The sequence below is a fragment of the Dunckerocampus dactyliophorus genome, chromosome 19, assembly GCF_027744805.1.
Source record: "Dunckerocampus dactyliophorus isolate RoL2022-P2 chromosome 19, RoL_Ddac_1.1, whole genome shotgun sequence".
Lineage (NCBI taxonomy): Eukaryota > Metazoa > Chordata > Actinopteri > Syngnathiformes > Syngnathidae > Dunckerocampus > Dunckerocampus dactyliophorus.
Window position 1 is genome coordinate 16,853,875 of NC_072837.1, and position 18,648 is coordinate 16,872,522.

At 42.0% G+C, this 18,648-nt stretch overlaps 2 protein-coding genes across 7 annotated transcripts in view; one reads left to right on the plus strand and one right to left on the minus strand.

Annotated features, from left to right (window-relative positions):
* The first annotated feature begins 54 nt into the window (after nucleotides 1-54).
* Nucleotides 55-4,774, plus strand: c19h1orf131 (chromosome 19 C1orf131 homolog). Of its 4 annotated transcripts, XM_054760957.1 has the most exons (9): nucleotides 55-336; nucleotides 411-516; nucleotides 925-1,163; nucleotides 1,279-1,338; nucleotides 1,402-1,497; nucleotides 1,833-1,919; nucleotides 1,999-2,027; nucleotides 3,994-4,124; nucleotides 4,233-4,774. In XM_054760957.1, exons 2-8 carry the CDS (start codon nucleotides 444-446, stop codon nucleotides 4,121-4,123), a joined length of 714 nt encoding a protein of 237 aa, XP_054616932.1. In that variant the 5' UTR covers nucleotides 55-336; nucleotides 411-443; the 3' UTR covers nucleotide 4,124; nucleotides 4,233-4,774. The 4 variants fall into 4 exon arrangements, with proteins under 4 accessions (XP_054616932.1, XP_054616933.1, XP_054616930.1 ...); XM_054760955.1 differs by having other exon boundaries at nucleotides 305-516; XM_054760958.1 differs by lacking the exon at nucleotides 1,402-1,497 and having other exon boundaries at nucleotides 304-516.
* Nucleotides 4,101-18,648, minus strand: part of LOC129171878 (tripartite motif-containing protein 67) — a 48,805-nt gene continuing 34,257 nt past the window's right edge. The window contains exons 6-12 of one of the 3 annotated variants that reach the window (XM_054760950.1): nucleotides 18,403-18,489; nucleotides 14,745-14,908; nucleotides 14,450-14,588; nucleotides 12,706-12,830; nucleotides 12,458-12,636; nucleotides 10,581-10,743; nucleotides 4,101-10,493 (exon numbers count right to left, since the gene is read on the minus strand). In XM_054760950.1, coding sequence (XP_054616925.1) covers nucleotides 10,446-10,493; nucleotides 10,581-10,743; nucleotides 12,458-12,636; nucleotides 12,706-12,830; nucleotides 14,450-14,588; nucleotides 14,745-14,908; nucleotides 18,403-18,489 — 905 coding nt within the window. In that variant the 3' untranslated portion in view covers nucleotides 4,101-10,445. Of the gene's footprint in view, nucleotides 10,494-10,580; nucleotides 10,744-12,457; nucleotides 12,637-12,705; nucleotides 12,831-12,860; nucleotides 14,306-14,449; nucleotides 14,589-14,744; nucleotides 14,909-18,402; nucleotides 18,490-18,648 lie in introns of those variants that run through there. The other 2 variants (XM_054760951.1, XM_054760953.1) reach the window with 2 other exon arrangements.

Consider the following 18,648-nt stretch of genomic DNA (forward strand, 5'->3'; position numbering starts at 1 on the left):
CACGCGATTCCTTCTAGTGATTCGATTCTACTATTCTACTGACTGGATTTCTTCTACTATGAGTCACTCACTAAAGTCACTCAGTAAAGCAAACACCTCATTGAGATGGTTATTCTGTTGCTTTTTCCACGGGGCTGATTCATACAAACGCAGTTAGAGTAACAGTTGCACATTGACTGCAATGTTACCAGCGTTCCTTATTATGCATATTTAGCTAGTGGCAGTTGGCAGCAGGGTAAGTGAACGCGTTAACAGAGACGACTACTCGCGAGTCCCGGTTCAGTAAAAAACACTCGTGAACTACGAACGACTCGGTCAATACTCGACCATTTCTAGGTAGCACACCGTAGCACACGTGCGCTCCAGTTACATTTGTTGTCATCCTAAAAGACTATCGCCTCCGTCCACAGTTCATGTAAACCTGCTGGAGCATTTAACTTGAAATGAATCCCAAAGTGAACAAGGACGACGACTGTGTGTTTCTGGAGCAAGTTTTGGACACATTGTACGACTTTGGTAAGTGTAACTAGCTTGTTGGCTACCTTCTGTATCATTTCTGTCACTAATAAGATAGTGTAACTGTTGCAAAATGTCTACATGTAGTTAACGAAACTATTTGTCTTTTAAATACGGGAAGATAGAACAGCTTCCCTAGCTAACTAGCAAGGCTATGTGTTCTGACTCAAAGTCAATGGACGATGGATGGTGGCTAATTGCAAACAGCTAACCGTTGTGGTTAAGATTGGCCACCCGCCTGCCACAATATTAGATACGCCAACGATAGCCAATGCAAGAACTGCCTTAAGCAATACAAATATAGTTTTAACCTAATACCTCTAATAGTGTCCACTTAATCACCATACTAAAAAAATAAATTAGAAGACTGGAATAAGAAGTGTTGTGTGTCTGTCATCGTTTCTGCAGGAAGTGGAACCAGATCGAAAACTAGGAAGAAAAAGCAAAAAAGTTGCGAGGAAGAGGAGGTGCCAGAAGGTGATGTAAATGTCTGCGGTGTCGTAGAGGAACATCCCTCAGAGATGAACAACACTGTACAGTGTGACGCTACCATCAAGCCAGTAAGGCAGGTTGAGGTTGTGACCTTCCAGGATCCTTCAAAGAAAAAAAAAAAGACTAAAGAGAGCCCAGCAGCTGATGGCACGTCTGTAGGTTTATTTACTTCCTTCCGCCTTCCCAGTGGCTGCCCTACTGGTGTTAAATATGTTTTTTCTCTGTTCATCTCCTGCCATCTTGGTCACCTTTGGCTGGCGTCGCGTCCAGCTGCCACAGACATCAGAGAAGAAGCAAATTGGTCCACATGGTGATCTGGATTTGGAGAAGGTAACAGCTTTTTCTCAGGTTTAACGCTGTGTTTTCGGTTGTGATTTTGTGTGCTTGTGTTAGGCTCGCCTGGAGGTGCATCGCTTCGGAATCACGGGCTACAAAAAGGAGCAACAGCGTGTTTTTGAGCAGGAGCGTGCCATCATGTTGGGAGCCCATGTAAGAACACCTGAGTGACGTATAGATAAATAGTGTGTCGAGCGGATCCCCGCACATCCGCCATTCAGCATTCACGGCCCCGCAATTTTGCCGACTTTTAGTAAGACCATTTTTTTCTCCTCCGAAATTACACCAGCAGAAAACACATCTCATTTACCATAAGCTCGCGATCATTTGTAAACATGTGCCACTGTTAAAAAAATAAGTCTGTTTTTTTACATTTTTTAAAAATCAATTACTGCCGGGTTTGTTTTTTTTGTTTTTTTGCAATGATCTACTGTCCTTGCTAAAATTGTGACCTGGCTCATTGTGGTTGGTCCTGCTGTCCCGCTCAGCCCCCAACAAAGGACTACGTCAACTACAAGGTGCTGCAGCAGCAAATAAAAGACAAGAAGAAGAAGGCGAGAGAGGAGGCCCAGCCGGTAAGACCCTCAAGCAGTCCAAAAATGACAGTTAAATTCACGTTATTCACTTGTTTTTGTTCGTTTTTTTGCTCTGCAGGATCTGAAGAGAAAAAAGAAGAGTCAAAGGTGTGTAAATAATTTCACTCCTTAGACATTTTAAAGAATTGAAATGATTGCGAGCACTGTTTTACCTTGTAGTGCCAGTTTTGTAAGATACTGTATAAATTAGGGATGCTCCGATCAGGGTTTTAAGCTGCCAATGCCGATACCGATCATCCATGAGTGAAATCGTCTGATACCGATCACATAAAGTGTCAATTTTTCAATTTTGTTCATGATGAGTGCTATTGGCCAAGGGTGCCTTATAAGTGGGGAAAGTTAGGACAAGTCAAAGGTCCTCTGACTGCCATGGGGGCCCAAAAATAGGGCATTATTAAAAAATGAAAAAACGGAGCCCCAAAATGAGTTTTTGTTTTCTTTGGGCCTAGATTTCCTGGCTGCACCCCTGCTATTGGCTATATGATACAGAAAAGGGAACCGTAAAATCATCTTCATTTAGACAAAAACCTACGTTTTCAAGAGAACATATATCACTGGTGAAACTTACGGAGGATGAGACGCCTTCTTTAACTCATTCAATCCCAGCCATTGTTGGCTATGTAAAGATAGAACCTACCAAAAGAAAGGTTAGACTCCCATCTTTCATCAGGAAAAAAAAGTTTGTTTCTACCTTTTTCCGTTCTTTAGTAATCAGCAGTAAAAGATAGGCAAGTTTCAGGAAAATATCAGTTTGAGACTAGAAAAGGGAAAAAAACAGCTTTTTGTGAAAAGATACATTTCAGCCATAACTTTTCCTTTTTTTCTTGCGACAGCTCAAATATCTAAACAACTAGGCTGCAAAAGTACGAGCCAGAGGTTATCTGCTTTTGTGATCGCCGTTGAAAGGCATTTATCAGCATGCGCTGATCACGTGGTTTTCACAGAAATCAATACCGGTCGGTGGCCGAACGATCGCAGCATCCCGAGTAGGGATGTAAATCTCTTTACGACAGACGACTCGATTCAAATCTAGATACACAGGTTACGAAAAGATTAAAAAACGATATATTTTGAAAAACAACAATTCAATTCTACGGTTCATGTTTGTTAATGTAGATATTGATCTTACATTACAAAATAAAAGTGGCATTCTTACAGTATTTTCAAATTGTACGTAATTTTTGCCCAAATTAAGCCTTTTCAAGTATCAAAATGGCTAAATGAAGCAAAATAAAAATACAGCGTAAGCCAATTAAGATCCCCAACCTGTGAATGTAATATTCTGCGTTGGTCACTAGGTGTCAGTAATTGACCACTGAAGCACCAGACTTGGACAACCGGCTTTTATGGCAGGCTTAAATGATCTCACAACAGGCGTAATAACATAACAATAATCATAATCATAACACGGGTTACTGTTGCAGCTCAACTCTGCACCCCCAACACCACTTCCTGTCCACCAACAATTCTGCTCCCCTCCAACGTAAACTGTCTTAAATGTCTTATTTTCTCTGATTATGTCTATTTTATTAGGTAATACGAATGTAAAGGTGACAATAGGGGTGTTATTTCATGTCTAGATGGTAAAGTTTTCTATGACATTAATGTGAAAATGTTCCATTTATAAAGAAGGAATCCTACTTTGTGGAAATTCACTTATCACAGTCGGGTCTGGAAGCAATGAAACGCCATAAATGAGGGTTTACTGTACACGTAATGTTTACACAAGACCATTTTAACTTCATTGTTGTGTATGTACAAAGTGGCATCGCCACCTGTGGGCCTGGCATGCACATTACAGTGTTTGGAGCTCCCCAGGCCTTTTGTCGTTTTGGCATTGCCGTCTCTTTAAAAACAGCAAAAACCTCCAGTTTGTGTGCATCATGTTTCTGTTCAGTGACATTGCCAATGACTGGCTTGGCGTGCATATTACAGCATTTATCTACTTGGTTGTCATGGGAACATATCCTAAAGTGCAGTAGTACATCCGTTGTTGACAGAAACCAGTCAATCTCATTGGCTAAATCAAACATACATATGCGTCCATCTCCAGCAGGGACAAGAAGACCACATCGGGTTCTTCGTCGGCTCCCACGGGACAGGTGGGCCGCTTCAAAAATGGCATGCTGATCCTCAGCCCCAAGGAGATCCAGACCATCAAGGGCAAAAGGGGAGGCAAATAAGGTGGGTATGTCACGGCGGGTTAACGCCATTGGAGGGGCGGGGCTTCTGCACATCGTGGTCTAACGCCCCATTCGGGAGACGTCACAAGTTGTTGACATGTTTGTCCAGTGTTGGTCACGGAGAGGAAGAACAACAGACACGTTCACCCTGCTGTGACTAGCGTGACTGTGTGAAACATCTCATTAGGACGATGATGGCGTAAACGCCCCGCCACTCACCTAAACCCAGGTGAGATGGCATCTGACACGGACAACAATGGGGGGGGAACACTGGATACACGTCACAGTGGGAGCCTGACATCCAGACTCAAGCTCGTTTTACCCCTCATCTGTTTTTAAATACACTCACCTCAGTGGCTATGATGAATCTATGGCTCTGATGAATCATCATCACAATATGGAAAATGGAGACAAACAAGTGTGACTAACATGCTAAAGACTCAACGAACATTATGTGTGGACTCCTATTCCACAGTGGATGCTGTTTCAAGCTTTATCATGGACATTGGAGGTGATGTCAGTGCACCACGACAGACACGTTTGTCATCACAGGTCATTTATTTCTGTTTTACAAAGGACCAAAAAGAAAACGTGTGTGTGCGTGTGCGTGCACGCACGGTGTTTGTTCATTAAATGATGCTCATATAGAAACCATGTAGTCGTACAAAACATTCACAGCTTGGCAAGAAGGGTGGAGGGCTGAAGGGGGGGAGGTTGTTTATAGGAAAAGTGCAATTTTTTTTGGGCTTCTGCCCATCATCCACAATCCTTACACATAAACACACATCTTTCTCTGTTCTGTGCATTCTAAAGATATAAAAAGAGGCAGGTGAGAATACACGTAATGGGACGCACCTATTCCACCGATAAAGCTTTCCGAAAAAACCTCCAAAAAGCTGCATTTCCATAATGTCACCTGCATATTAGATTATATTATATCAGGCCACCAGAGAAAGGTAACGCTACATATTGGAGCTGCCGCCACTGCCGCTGTGCTTTTGTTTATGAGTGTGGAAAAGTTAACGCTAGGTGTAGCGTTCCTTTCTACGTTGCTCTGTGAAATCAATGCACCCAGGAAGGAAGTTCCCAAAATACTGTAAGTATTCCATGTTATCATGAATGTACCTGTTACTACATGCTCACAGCATGGATAGAAAACCATAAAACCTTGTTGGAGCTTTTTGGAGGTGTTTTAATAGCGGACTTTCATGTGTGTCCCATTATGTGCATTAATTACCTGCCTCTTTTTATCTGTTTTGATACCTTTACAACTCACAGAAAAGAGAGACACGTGTTCATGTCTCACAGAATGATTGTTGTTGATGGGCTAAATTTCCAAAAAAACAAAAGTACAGTTTTCCTTCAAAGAATGAACATACAGTAAATGCTAATTGAGCTCCTTATTTACATCACTTGGTTAAAAAGAAAGTCATCAATATCAACAGCAGCAACTTTATAACAACAAACAAACAAGTATTCATAAATATATGTACATACTTGCTAAATAAATGACTTTTAAAGTTAGATAGCAGTGACATGCACCATCTCCCCACCCCAAGCACCATAACATAAATAATACATATATGTCAAGTTTAAGACATTCACGGGTGGGCAGGTGTGAGGTAAAAGGGACATGCTGCACAATGACTCCACGTTAATTATGTAGCATCCACACCACAGTCAACATGTCAAATCAGCATATTATGGGCTGTTCTTGAGTCGGAGCTGTTTGTAAAGTTTGGAGACGTGATGTCGTAAGCCCTTTAATGAAGGTGGTATCTGGCAGATCACATTCAGCCCCGCTCAGCAAATAATACACTGCACGGACACCTGCAAGAAGTCAACGTGTGTGACCTGTGTGGTTTTTAATGGACTTACTAAATCATAGTTTATATTCCAATGTTTGACCATCATAGTGTTGATTTAAATTATATATATATATAAATATTAAAAAAAGCAAATATAATATATTGATATATGTATTGGGGGTGCACGATAATTATTGGACCGATATGAGGGATTTATGGCATCATACCGATAAATGCAATAACATTAAAAAATAGCTCCGATAACCAATAATTTCAAAAGAACACTCAAATGAGGCGAGACTACCTGTACTGTGTGGGTGAGCAATTCAAGCGCTCCTTTTTTTCCCCTGCCTGTGATGTTAACAGCCTGTTGTAACTTCCCCTGAGCTCACTTGGAAACAAACATTCACTTTCCGAGGAAGACAAATCAACAGGTACAGTTGGTCAAATCCTAATTTGTTTCAGTCCTTCTTACCTCCAGGTGTGCACAAACTACACTTAAATCAATTTTTTTTCAAGTACATTTTAAAAAGTTATCGTTATCGGTTTGGAAAAGATACCGTGCGTCTCTAAAATGTATGTAGAAGATGTGAGTGTACAGCGATGGCTTCGTCACATTTTATGCCGCCTGACTCGGAGTCGTGATTCCTCCGTCGGACAGCAGAGGGCGAGTTTTCACAGCAGTTGGCAGTAAACAACACAATAAATGCACAAACTATTTTCAATGCAGCTTGAGAAGATTGATGCTCAGTTCATGCTTCACATTGCACATCATTTGCATTCATTTTTGTATTATTTGCATTTGTCCCAAACACACGGCCCGCATTGTAAGACTTCAACCCATTAGTGCACTGGGATAACAGCACTTGAATCTGTTTGGCAGGGCAGCGTCTTGTAATATTATAGGCCGTTTGTTGGGAAACTACCATTCTTTCCCAGCGCCTTCCTGTTTTAATAGTTTCTCCTATTTCTCAATATGAATCTTGATAATGAGCTAAGTTGGTCACAGTGATCGTTCATGGCAGCGTGTTTACCCGATGCCACTTCTTGTTGTTTGAAGGCAACACTCAGAGAAACTAAAAGAGGAGAATGCTATAAAATTACCATGAGAGAAAGCTCACTCTTCTCCCAGACATTACATATAAAATATTCACTTTGTGTCTCCAGAGACAACAAAAAAAGCTCAGTTCCTTTGCTTTTTCTGCTTCATCCCCTCACGCTGAAGACATTTGTGATTCTGTTTGAGATGCTCTGTCTTGTTACTTCTCTTCTCTAGCATGACTGTTGTTTTGCCTATGTTTCTTCTTTGACTGATTAAGCTTAAACTGTCTCATTTCACGCGGTCAATCAGTCTATCCACGCTCATAAACGACAACAAAGGAGGGTGACAAACATGTCTTGTGTTTACCACAGCAGGGCAACAGATGTTATTCAGGAGGAGACTGAGGGCAGCAAGGAAACGGATCTGGTGTCAGCTCAGCACACTTTGTAACTTGACTGGCTGGAAATAGTACCTTGTAGTACCTGCTTTGGTAATGGATAATCAATAGCGAGTAGTTTAAACTAAACACACGGCTCATCTGTCATCCTCATGCTAAATGAAGCTAAGCTAACCGTCAAGCTTCTGGTGTGTCGCAAAACTGCCTTTTTAAGAAAAACCTGAAGTGCTTATGACACAAAAAACAATCACAAAATGAAAGGACAGTTGCCACTCACTATATCGCAGTTTTGCCCCCAAAAAAGTAATAAATGATGGCTGTTTCATGATTGACTATGGCCTATTATTAGTCCAAAAACATTGAAAGACAAGTTATACGTAGTATTCTACACTGGTCACTCGGCATCAGTTAGCTTTCACACTGCATGGAGAGTGGCTACTGAGCCAGCGGTACCGAGCCAACATGCCATGGCTGAGACGGACGTGCCATGGCTGAGACTGTACTCCGTGTGGAAGTGGTAAGTTTTTGGCTTCTTTGTCCTTCCTGCCCACTCCTGTGGAAACACTTAAGTTTATAATAAGTACATTGGAGAGGCTAACTAGTTAGTTGGGCAGCTTGCTATGTTAGCAACGGCCATCTGTAATGTCCCTGCATTGATCCCATAGCCTGAGCAATGTGATGTAAACAAAGAATAACAGGAGTGTAAAGATGACTATAGGGGTGTTATTTCATGTCTACAGGGCTCTAATAATGATAAAAAAATAAAACTGCATTTAGAATATCATAAACAGGTTTTCTGTGCTCTCACTACAAAAATATTCTGTTTATTAATATTGAATCCTATTTCCTACTTTCGAAATTCACTTATCGCAGTCTGGTCTGGGACCAGTTAACCGGCATAAAAGAGGGCCGACTGTATTCACTTAATAAAACATTTTTGTCAAACTGCTGATGAACAACTATGGAATACGAGTGACTTGAAGGGGTGATTTTGACACGGCCCCCTTCAACTTTTCGGAACCGACACCATCTTGGCTTTCACGTCATGACCAGAACACGCTTCGGGAACCAGATGAAAACACATGCTTCAGCTAGGCCTGTCACGATAATCGATAAAACGATCAATCAAACGATAGAGAAAAATAGTCTGATCATTTTGTTGCGTCGATAAATTGACATGTACGTATGCTCGTTCCATTTCCTCGTCTCGCTGTAGCACACAGGCTGGATAACAAGAGGGTTCACTCTGCTTGTATCTGAGCACATTGGTTGTATAGTCAAATGAAGAGAAAGAGTGAGCCTTCCGTCAGCTTTTCAGCGTTTTAGTACAGTACGTGGCTAGCTACTGTACGTAGTGATTGAATACACTGAGTGCTAGCTGGCAGTTAGCAACAAACGCTAATATGCATGAAAGCAGAAAAGTGATCGTTTCTAAGCAGAATGCCACAGTTCCAGTGTGGATGTTCTGTGGGGCATTCGTTCCGGCGGTTGGCGCTTGCTGGGGCGTTTGATCGGCTAAGTGAATGTAAAGTGCCGGGCGGCGCGAGCTTGCGATAGCCAGCGTATGTGACGTGAAGAGAAAGCCCATACTATTATACTAAGATTCCGAGAATAGATGTAGTCAAAAAATATGGATTTACTTACTGAAACTGACGCATGGACTGCAAAACAGGCTAGAAAGATGAGTAACTGCAATCCATGTTTTGCTAACAATTCAGGTCTAGGACACTTACGGGTGACACCGGCAACCAGTTGCAAAGAAGCACAGCCATGAATGTGTGACATATTGACAACAATAACAACATTGGCTAATATTGTGTTGTGAGGACTACGATATGTTTTACTGGCAGTGATAGCCACTGACGACTACCAGCTAACTCTTAGCACACCGCACAGAGCTAAAAAACCATAGACAATCGGCGTTTAGCAAGCAATTTCCCATGAAAACCAATATTATTATTTTAAGATTTGTAGTGACGCTGCAATCAGAGACAACGTTTTGAATTTACAGTACTGTTGCGCGCTACAACAGATAGCACATTAACCACTAAGCTAGCACGTCATAACAAACCAGATAGGAATTAGCACTGCATTAGCCACCATGAGTACTAGACTGCTTCCAATTGAGAAATGGTACAAGAAGTTTGGATTGACTTACTGCCACCTTGGCACGCTTTTCCAAACTCCGTCTTTTTACTTTATTTCCATCTGCGGGGCAGTATGGAAACATTTGTCCCACGAAATTTGCCAATCATCTGATGAGGCGAATGGTGTCTTTGGAAATGCGAACAAGCTCACTCCATCTCCTCGAGGGTTCCAACAAATCCTTCAACTCAACAAGCGGGCATGATATCAAAATATATAACAAACAACACAAGTTCATCCAGAACTAGACCGTAACAGCGGCGAAAGCATTGCAGTGGATGAGAGCTTCCGGGTGGGAAATTCTGGTGTAAACGCCACTCCTCCTCCTCCTCCTCCTCCTCCAGTCCCGGAAAAAGTGACGAAAAGTGTACAAAAATGGTAAATATTTCAACATTGGAGCACACATCTAACACAGGAAATATGCCTTTCAATGTTATTTTTCAAGGCGAAAATAAGATTAACGTGCTTTGGTGTCATGAGCACTTTAAGAGACGTAAGTGTAGACAGCCGTGATGCAGTAAAGTAAACAAAGGTCACCGAGGACAAAGCCTATAAAGAAGGATTAACTTTTGCCAAGCGACTGAAACAACTTCGAAACGGTCTTTCTGCTACCTGGGCTGCAACAACGGATGATGACACTTCCATGCTCAATCCAAAGTGACAGTGCTGCTGCAGTTGCACTCAGTATGTCATGGCTGCAACAACCCCAGTCGCCTCTTGAACTCCTGACAATAGTAGAGTCTGCTCTCTGCTTGCCGTTTTGCTAGTCCACATTCAGGGGAAACGATCAAGTCTGAGTGGTAGTGTTAGAAAGGAAGTTAAATCAACAAGAATCTCTTTGGGGAAGTCTCTGACACCTAAATAACGGAGCATACACGCTGAGGGGAACCTGTAGAGGACAGTGTTGTTGAAATCTTTCGCACCAGTCGCCTATTGTTTGCGGTTTTTCGGCAACTCCAGACCTGTTGATAAGGTCACCTGTAGCGAGACAGAAGTTAACGATTAGACCAGGCTGCTTTCGTCTAGCATGAATCCCGTCATAAAATGGCCAGTGAAGCCGAGAACCTGCACGTTTCTGTTGAGGCTGACGGCGGGCATGAAGACCCCGTCCAGGCTCTCAAAGGCAGTCGGCCCGTGTTGTTCCTTGTTGATGAAGAAGGTCAGTGTGTGCTTGGTAAGGTCCAGGAGGACGCCCACGGTTGAGCCCTTAGTGATGCCTCCCTCTGCCCTGTGCACACAAAACGTACAAAAATCAACTGAATGCTTCTTTGTGGGAACCATTTTACCCAAACTGCACTAAGTAGGGTTGTGAAGGATAAAGCTATTCGACCGGATATCTGGTTTGACAAGCGAGAGATACGGCTGCATCTGCATCAGCCTCCTGGATGGATAAGAATCAGCCATAGATGAATGGATTGTAGAGACATGCACCAGGTATCGCAAGACTAGCAACCGACAGTCCGTCTCTTAAACAACGTGAGAGCCTGGGCTGCCGGTGAAGCGTAGCTCGACTGAAGACCAGAATGGATGTAAACAGCATTAGCAGCGGTAGTGTCTGGTGGTTTAATGACAGCATTATCTTGTATGTGTTGTAGAACTCCAAATGTGTTCCAGGTATGTGAGGTTCTACTGATGAGTTCTACCAGCAGCGTGAATAGTAAGCAATATTCTATCAGTTTTAGACAGCATAGTAAATCCGGTGCAATAAAACCTCACATAGACACAAAGAGTGACCTCTGGGAAGAGGGTCCCATGAGACCCACTATAGGGTTTTAGTGAGGCCCCTGCTCCTTTTTCAGGCTTTCCAGATGTGGGCAATGTTTGGGGAAAAGGCCCAAAGTCTCAAAGATGCTAGACTGATTGGTGCCATGATTCAATAGACGTGACAGTTGTTGGTTAACATCAAAACAACATGTGTCTTTACCATGTAAGGAAAGAGCCCAACCCCGAGACAGCAGGTTGACGTAATGGTTTGCAAAACCTAACTTCTGATCTGACCTAGCCTTCTCACAGGGTGGCCGACCTGTCACGATGCGCTCTAGTTGTAATAAAGTTGTCTTTGTTCAACTGGTTTGCCTCATCAGCTCTGCTTCTTCATCACAACATCATCTTCTAGTTTGGGAAGATGGAAGGCCTGAACACACATCACAGCGCTAGCATCAGCAGCGCGCTAGTTAGTGTGGGCAGATGGTCAACACATCTGCAAAACATATGTACATTATAGCGAGCAAATTGATCTCATTTATTATGCATGGTGTAAAACTAAGACAGGAGCAACATCAAATTAAAAACACTTAACGAATACAGAGCCACCCTCCACCAGTACCAGCCTGGACTTTGTTTTTCAGAGAGGTTGTGTACCGAACAGATTTGCACATTAGCACTCAATAAGGTCATGAAATCTTACCGTTATGCATTCCCACATAGTATCAGCATTTGGGAGCAAATATGAGGTGAAAGAAAAAGGGTAAAAATACAGTATAGTAGTCTATTTGTGCTGTGTGGGACAAGGCCAACTCAATGGTGCGTTCAAGGACCAGTGAACAAAGTGGGACAAGTCGCCACTGGCAAGAAACAACATAAATTTATTTATTTATTTATTTATTTGTATTATTTGCTTGTATTAATGTCTCTTCTGTTGTTGTTGCTTAATTTATTGGTATATATGTTTATGTGTTTATGTTTCTTATGTTCTTATTCTTTCTTGTGTTTCCTTTCTTTTCTTGGGAGTATGAACAGAATAAGATTTTCATTGCATGGTATAACTGCTGTTTTACCATGCACATGACAATAAAACTCTTGAATCTTGAATCTTGAATCTAAATATGCAAAAACTGGGGGATTTCTAACTATATTATTTTTGAATAAAATAATAGCCCAAGATGCGTATGGAATCAACCGTCACAAAGAGATTTGCATCCCGAGTACTAAGCAGTACATACCTGTTGGTATGTGAGTTGTTGTGCATGAACCAGGAGCGGTTGTTGTCCACATACATGGCCCAGGCCTTGTCGTCCTTGCCCAGCATCATGTCCTTCATGGTGTTGATCCTGGCTATGCCAAAGGCGGGGTCCGGGTGGTTGTCGTAGCGGTCGATACAAACCTCCCAGTAGTGGACGCCCTAAGATGGAAAGGATTACGGCGTGTTGTCGTAACACTGCTTGCTAGCATATATCCTCTTGGTGGTCACCTTGGAGAAGGCGGCGGTCCCCAGCACCACACGATCGTCGTAGCTGTTACATGACACCGTCTGGTTCTCGTTGGACAGCACAATGTCCCGGTGCGCTGAGGTGGGATCAAAGGCAAACCAAGCCACTGTGGGAGGAAAGAAACACACAGTCGTCATGATGCAGAATCACTGCCTACTTGCACTGTTTGGGGAGAAGTGAAATCAAGAGTCTGGCGCTTGCCATGAATCAATGAGCCATCTAGTGGGAATATTTTGCCGCGGGAAGGACTCACGATGTGGGCGCGAGCGTCAGAGACACATTTCGTGATTGGGCCTGAGGACGGAAGCGCTTCGTCATCAGTCATCACACACAGGCTGGACGATTAGTACGCAACACATCACATCCATTCACCTTCACTGCTTATGCTCCGGAGGCTCACAGGGAAGCTGGAGCTGGTGAATGCATCACACAGATGCTCGTTTGAAGTTTGAAACACGACAGGACATGACCCAATAATCCAGGTTGAAAAAATAGTAATAATGGTCAGATTTGGAGAAAATGTCTCATTAGCACTGACGACTAGATAAGTAAGCAGCCTACACACCTTTTATCTCAGTTCCCTGCACGTGCAGTGCCGGGATTGGAACATGCAATATCATGCAGCCCTGTGACTGCGTTTTCAGGTTGGGACAAAATGCACGTGACAGCTGGTGAAGTGTTTTTATGTGGACATACATTTTTTTTAAACTTCACTCGTGTGGATGGACTTTTTTTTTATGTGGGTGTGGGGGAAATGTGCTTTTTGTGTCCATTTATTCCTGCTTGAAATATCCTATGGTTGCTATGGTTGCTTTGGCGTAGCAGTTCATTTCAATCAAGTGATTGTTGATTTTTAATTATTTTGACTTTGGTCTGAATCTGGCACCCTTATTATTAAGAATGGTTGTGAATTTCGTGCTATGTACAATATTGTTTACACTTTTAAAATTTAAATACCAGAGGTGTAGTTTCTAACGGAGGAATCGCTTTTTACGCTGATCGCTGTAAGCACTTTGTTTGATAAGGTCCGTGAGGCGGGCCAACTCAGTTCTATTTTTAAATAGTTCCACGGGCCGGATGAAATTGCAGCAGGGGCCAGATATGTCCCCCGGGCCTGAGTTTGACACATATGCCTTAGATGAATAGATTGTAGAGACAGGCACCACGTATCGCAAGACTTGACAGTTGACATTTTATACAATTGGATTCTTTATTTTATAATGTAAGATTCACATCTACCAGGGGAGTCACGAGACACCCAACTCATGAGACGAGGCGATGCACGAGATAGGACGAGATGAGACAAATTCGGGTTCACTTTGCTCATCATAAATATAGCCACACGGGGGCTGTGGCATTTGGCTTTGTAATCATCTTTTTTCCTCCTAACTTCCAGTACATTACCAGACATTGCTCCTCACGAAGCTCCCTTGCTGCAGTCTGTGTGTGTGTGTGTGTGTGTGTGTGTGTGTGTGAGAACCCCCCTTCTCCGGTGCATCCAGGCCTCTTATAGTCTCACAGAGAAAGAAGGACTTATGATGCGTGTTGGCTTAGCGAGCGCCATGGCAACAAAACTGCTTCCTATTCCGTACATGCAAGAAAGAAAACAATTTCCCACTACTTTCTTGTGAGCCCATCATCTTAGTTAACTCCATCCCAATTGTTAAGTAGTTTGTCTGTAGTTTGAGTGATTGTGACCCCCCGAAGGCAGCAGAGACTTCATACCGTCAGAAGTCTTGAGCACCACCGTCTTGCTGTACGGTCCCACTCCGATGGCGCTGTAGGCCTTCACTCTGGTGTTATAGGAGCTGTTGAAGTGGAGTCCATCCACCGTGCACACCGTCTCCTTCCCCACGTAAACCTCCTGTGCGTGTGCACACACACAACCAGCTGCATTACGTATAATACTACAGTATGTTCATAGTCTGTGTTTCAGTGTGTGCGTAACGTTCCTTTACAGCATAATAATAGTACATTTTAGAGTGTTTGATTTGAGTGTGTGTCTGCGTGTCATACAAACCCTGTACTGTCCTCCGTTGCCGTCATCCAGCTCCAGTATGTAGCCTTCGATGGGATTGGCTTGTGCCGCAGTTACCCTCCAGGCCAGGGTGGCACTGTTGTTCCTGCTGCAGCACTTCTCCAGCTGCAGGAGGGGTGCCGGCGGCACTGAGGGTCCGGTCTCCACTGAGATAATCAGTAGAATGTAAGCATATTAGAGGAAATGGACGGGACAGATCAAAGGCAGAGGGCTTGATCCCATCCCCTGGATTGTCTTTCAACAAAACGGTACAGGAGCTTTAGTGTGGATCAAGCGGATTATTAAAAAAAAAAAAAAAAAAAAGGTTTCAAGGAATCAGGATCCAGGTTCATTCATGTGGCAAACATTGGAAATCAGTGGTGGCTTATACCACATCTTGTAAGAGTCCACGACAAAGGTTGTCGGATATCATCCTTTTCAACTCTAGTTGTCCAATTACGCCAGAACAAACTATGGAGGGTCGTTTCCACCACTGCAAGAAAACAAATATCCCAATTGTAAATCATAATTATGAAATAAAAAGGCATCATTATGAGATACAATGTGCGCATGTGCCGAGTGCCATGTGACAAAGGCTGAAGAATGCATGTAGGCCTATCTCTTCATTTCCACTTTCGTATTGAGTTTTGATCTCATTATGACTTTTTATCTCGTAATTTAGACTTCTTATCTCATAATTTAGACTTTTTTTAATCTTGTAGACTTTTTTTATCTCGTAATTTCGACTTTTTATCTCATAATTTTGATTTTTTTTATCTCATAATTTTGACTTTTTTATCTTGTAATTTTGACTTTTTATCTCGTAATTTTGACCTATCTTATAATTGACTTTTTATCTCAAAACTTACTTCTCGTAATTTAGATTTTTTATCTCATAACTTAGACTTTTTTTCATCTCGTAATTTTGACTATCTCAAAATTGACTAATCTCGTAATTTAGATTTTTTTAATCTCAATTTAGACTTTTTTTAAATCTTGTAATTTTGACTTTTTATCTTGTAATTTTGACTTTTTATCTCATAATTGCCTTTTATCTTAAAATTTGCTTCTTGTAATTTAGACTTTTTTTTAAATCTCGTAATTTTGACTTTTTATCTAATAATTATGACTTAGCTCATAATTTAGCATTTTTATCTCAAAATTTACTTCTTGTAATTTAGACTTTTTATCTCATAATTTAGCATTTTAATCTCAAAATTTACTTCTCGTAATTTAGACTTTTTATCTCATAATTTAGGCTTTTTTCATCTCGTAATTTAGACTTTTTATCTCAAAATTATGACTTTTTATCTTGTAATTTAGACTTGCGATTTGCGATATTGCAATTGGCTGGCAACCAGTCCAAGGCGTACCCCCGCCTCTTGCCCAAAAGTCAGCTGGGATAGGCTCCAGCATACCCCCACAACCCTAGTGAGGATAAGCAGCATAGAAAGTGAATGAATCTCGAATTTTTATGTTATGTTTATGATTTTCTTATCTCATAATTGTCTTTTTTAATCTCTTAGTTTTTATTTTTTTCTCATAATTTAGTTTTTTGTCCTCATAATAATAACCTTCTTGACTTTATGTCATAATTATGACTTATTATCTTGTAATTTAGACATTTTATCTCATACGTCTGGCTTTTTATGTCATACTTATGAATTCCCATTGGGGTATTTTTCATGCTTGCATAAGAAAGTGACATGTTTCTAAGAAACATGTCATGTTGTATGGGGACCCAAACGACCACACAGACACAGGGAGGGGAGAAGGCAGCAGTCAAGACAGACAGTCAGGTGGTCCTCGTGCTACGACGTTTGGTGGTTAGGACGCACTGCCATCCATTATTAATACTGTACAAAAAGAAAAACAACTAGTTCTGTGCGTGCGGCGGAATAATACACAGTCACACTTTGCTACACTGACGAGGGGCAAAGTCCCTTTTTTCTTTTTAGTTAACTTTGCCCCTTCATTATGTGTCCCCAGCGTGAGGCAGACTCTTCTTGTAGAAGTGCGTCAAAAAAAAGGAAAGTGAAAGTGATGCTCAAAGTGGAGAAAGGCCAGTCGGCATCGGCTGCATGCTCCATGCAAGCCGCTCAAACACTGCGACCGTCATGAGGGATAAAGATGGGGTCTGCTCCTATGAAATGGACAGTGATAACTAAGCAGTGTAATGCTGTCGTTATTGAGACTCCTCCTCCTACTTAGCCTGTCTCCCTTCCTTGCAACGCCCTTACCAGTGACAACCACACTCTATTTTTTTTTATTACTTTTAATTCTTGTATTTAATCTTTTTGTGTGTACTGTGTATGTCCTTCATGTGTTGTGTATACAGTTTGAGTGACTTAGGTGTTCATTTCGGTACAGTATAAGTTAGGACTTACACTAAAATTTGACTTTCATCGCTGTTGTAGGAACGGACCTAGTACGTATACTGAGGACCTCCTGTATTTGGATATTTAAAGGAACAGTGCACTTTTTTTGGACTGTGGCCCATCACCCACAATCCTTATGTGAGACATGAACACACATGTCTTTCTCTTTTCTGTGCGTTCTAAAGACATAAAAACAGGTAAAAAGAGGCAGCTAAGAATGCACGTAATGGGACACACATTTTCCTCCTAGAAAGTCTGCTATTAAAACACCTCCAAAAAGCTCCAACAAGGTTTTATGGTTTTCTATCCCTGCTGTGAGCATGTAGTAACAGGTACATTCATGATAACATGGAATACTTACACTATTTTGGGAACTTCCTTCCTGGGTGCATTGATTTCACATAGCAACATAGAAAGCAACGCTACACCTAGCGTTAACTTAACAAACTCAATAACACAGCGGCAGTGGCGGCATCTCCAATATGTAGCGTTACCTTTCGCTGGTGGCCTGAGGCATTGTGAGCGAGCGTAGCTAGTAGCTAGCCGGTGTGGTGTGGCGAGGTGTCACTACACAAGTAATGTAGTTCTTGGGCATAACAATGTTAGTAACAATAATAACAATGTCGCTGTAGCTTGGTTAATATGCAGGTCACATTATGGAATTATGGAGCCTTGTTGTCGCTTTTTGGTTTAGTTTGCTTTTTTCAGAAGGCTTTGTGGGCGGAATAGCTCCGTCTCATTACGTGCATTCTTAGCTGCCTCTTTTTATCTGTTTTTGTATCTTTAGAACGCACATGAAAGAGAAAGACGTGTGTTAATGTCTCACATAAGGATTGTGGATGATGGGCAAAATTCTAAAATAAAGTGCACGTTTCCTTTCAGGCTTTAAGGATAACATTAGCATTTATAGCCAAGGTAGTTGTGTGTTGTTGCAACCATGACAGTTTGTTTGCTATTTCTGGTAAAAGAGTCCTTTTTGGATCCACATTTCAATGGTTAAAAGCTGAACAGACAACAACTTGAGGCTATAAATTGCATTACTGGAGGATCTTTTTGGTGCCTTCCAGGGTAGGAAGTGCCATCTTGAATTCATTGATTGAAGAGGAGCTTAAAAATAACAAATCCATGCGTAGGTGGTAGCAAGACGGGCATATTTCCAACCGGGATGGCTTCCGGAGGGGGAGTGATTGATAAAGGACTGACTGGAAGGGAGTGGCCAAGTCAGTTTGGGGAAAGGAACGGAGAACAGAGGATTTCTATAACATGTAGGCTCTCTCAAATACCTCCTGGGCTTTCTGTCTCGCTGTCAGCCTCACCACTGCCTGCTGCTGCCTGCTGCATTTGTTTCAATAAGGGGCTCTCCTGCACATCTGGAAATACCACGTCTTAATGGCACACATCACGATCAACATGCATCACTTACAAGTCCCTGAAGTGCATCAGCTTCTTCTTAACAGCCTCAGTTAGTGTCAGCATCGGCGTTCCCACCGTGTGTTTACCTACAGAGGACTCCACTGCAGCAACTCTTA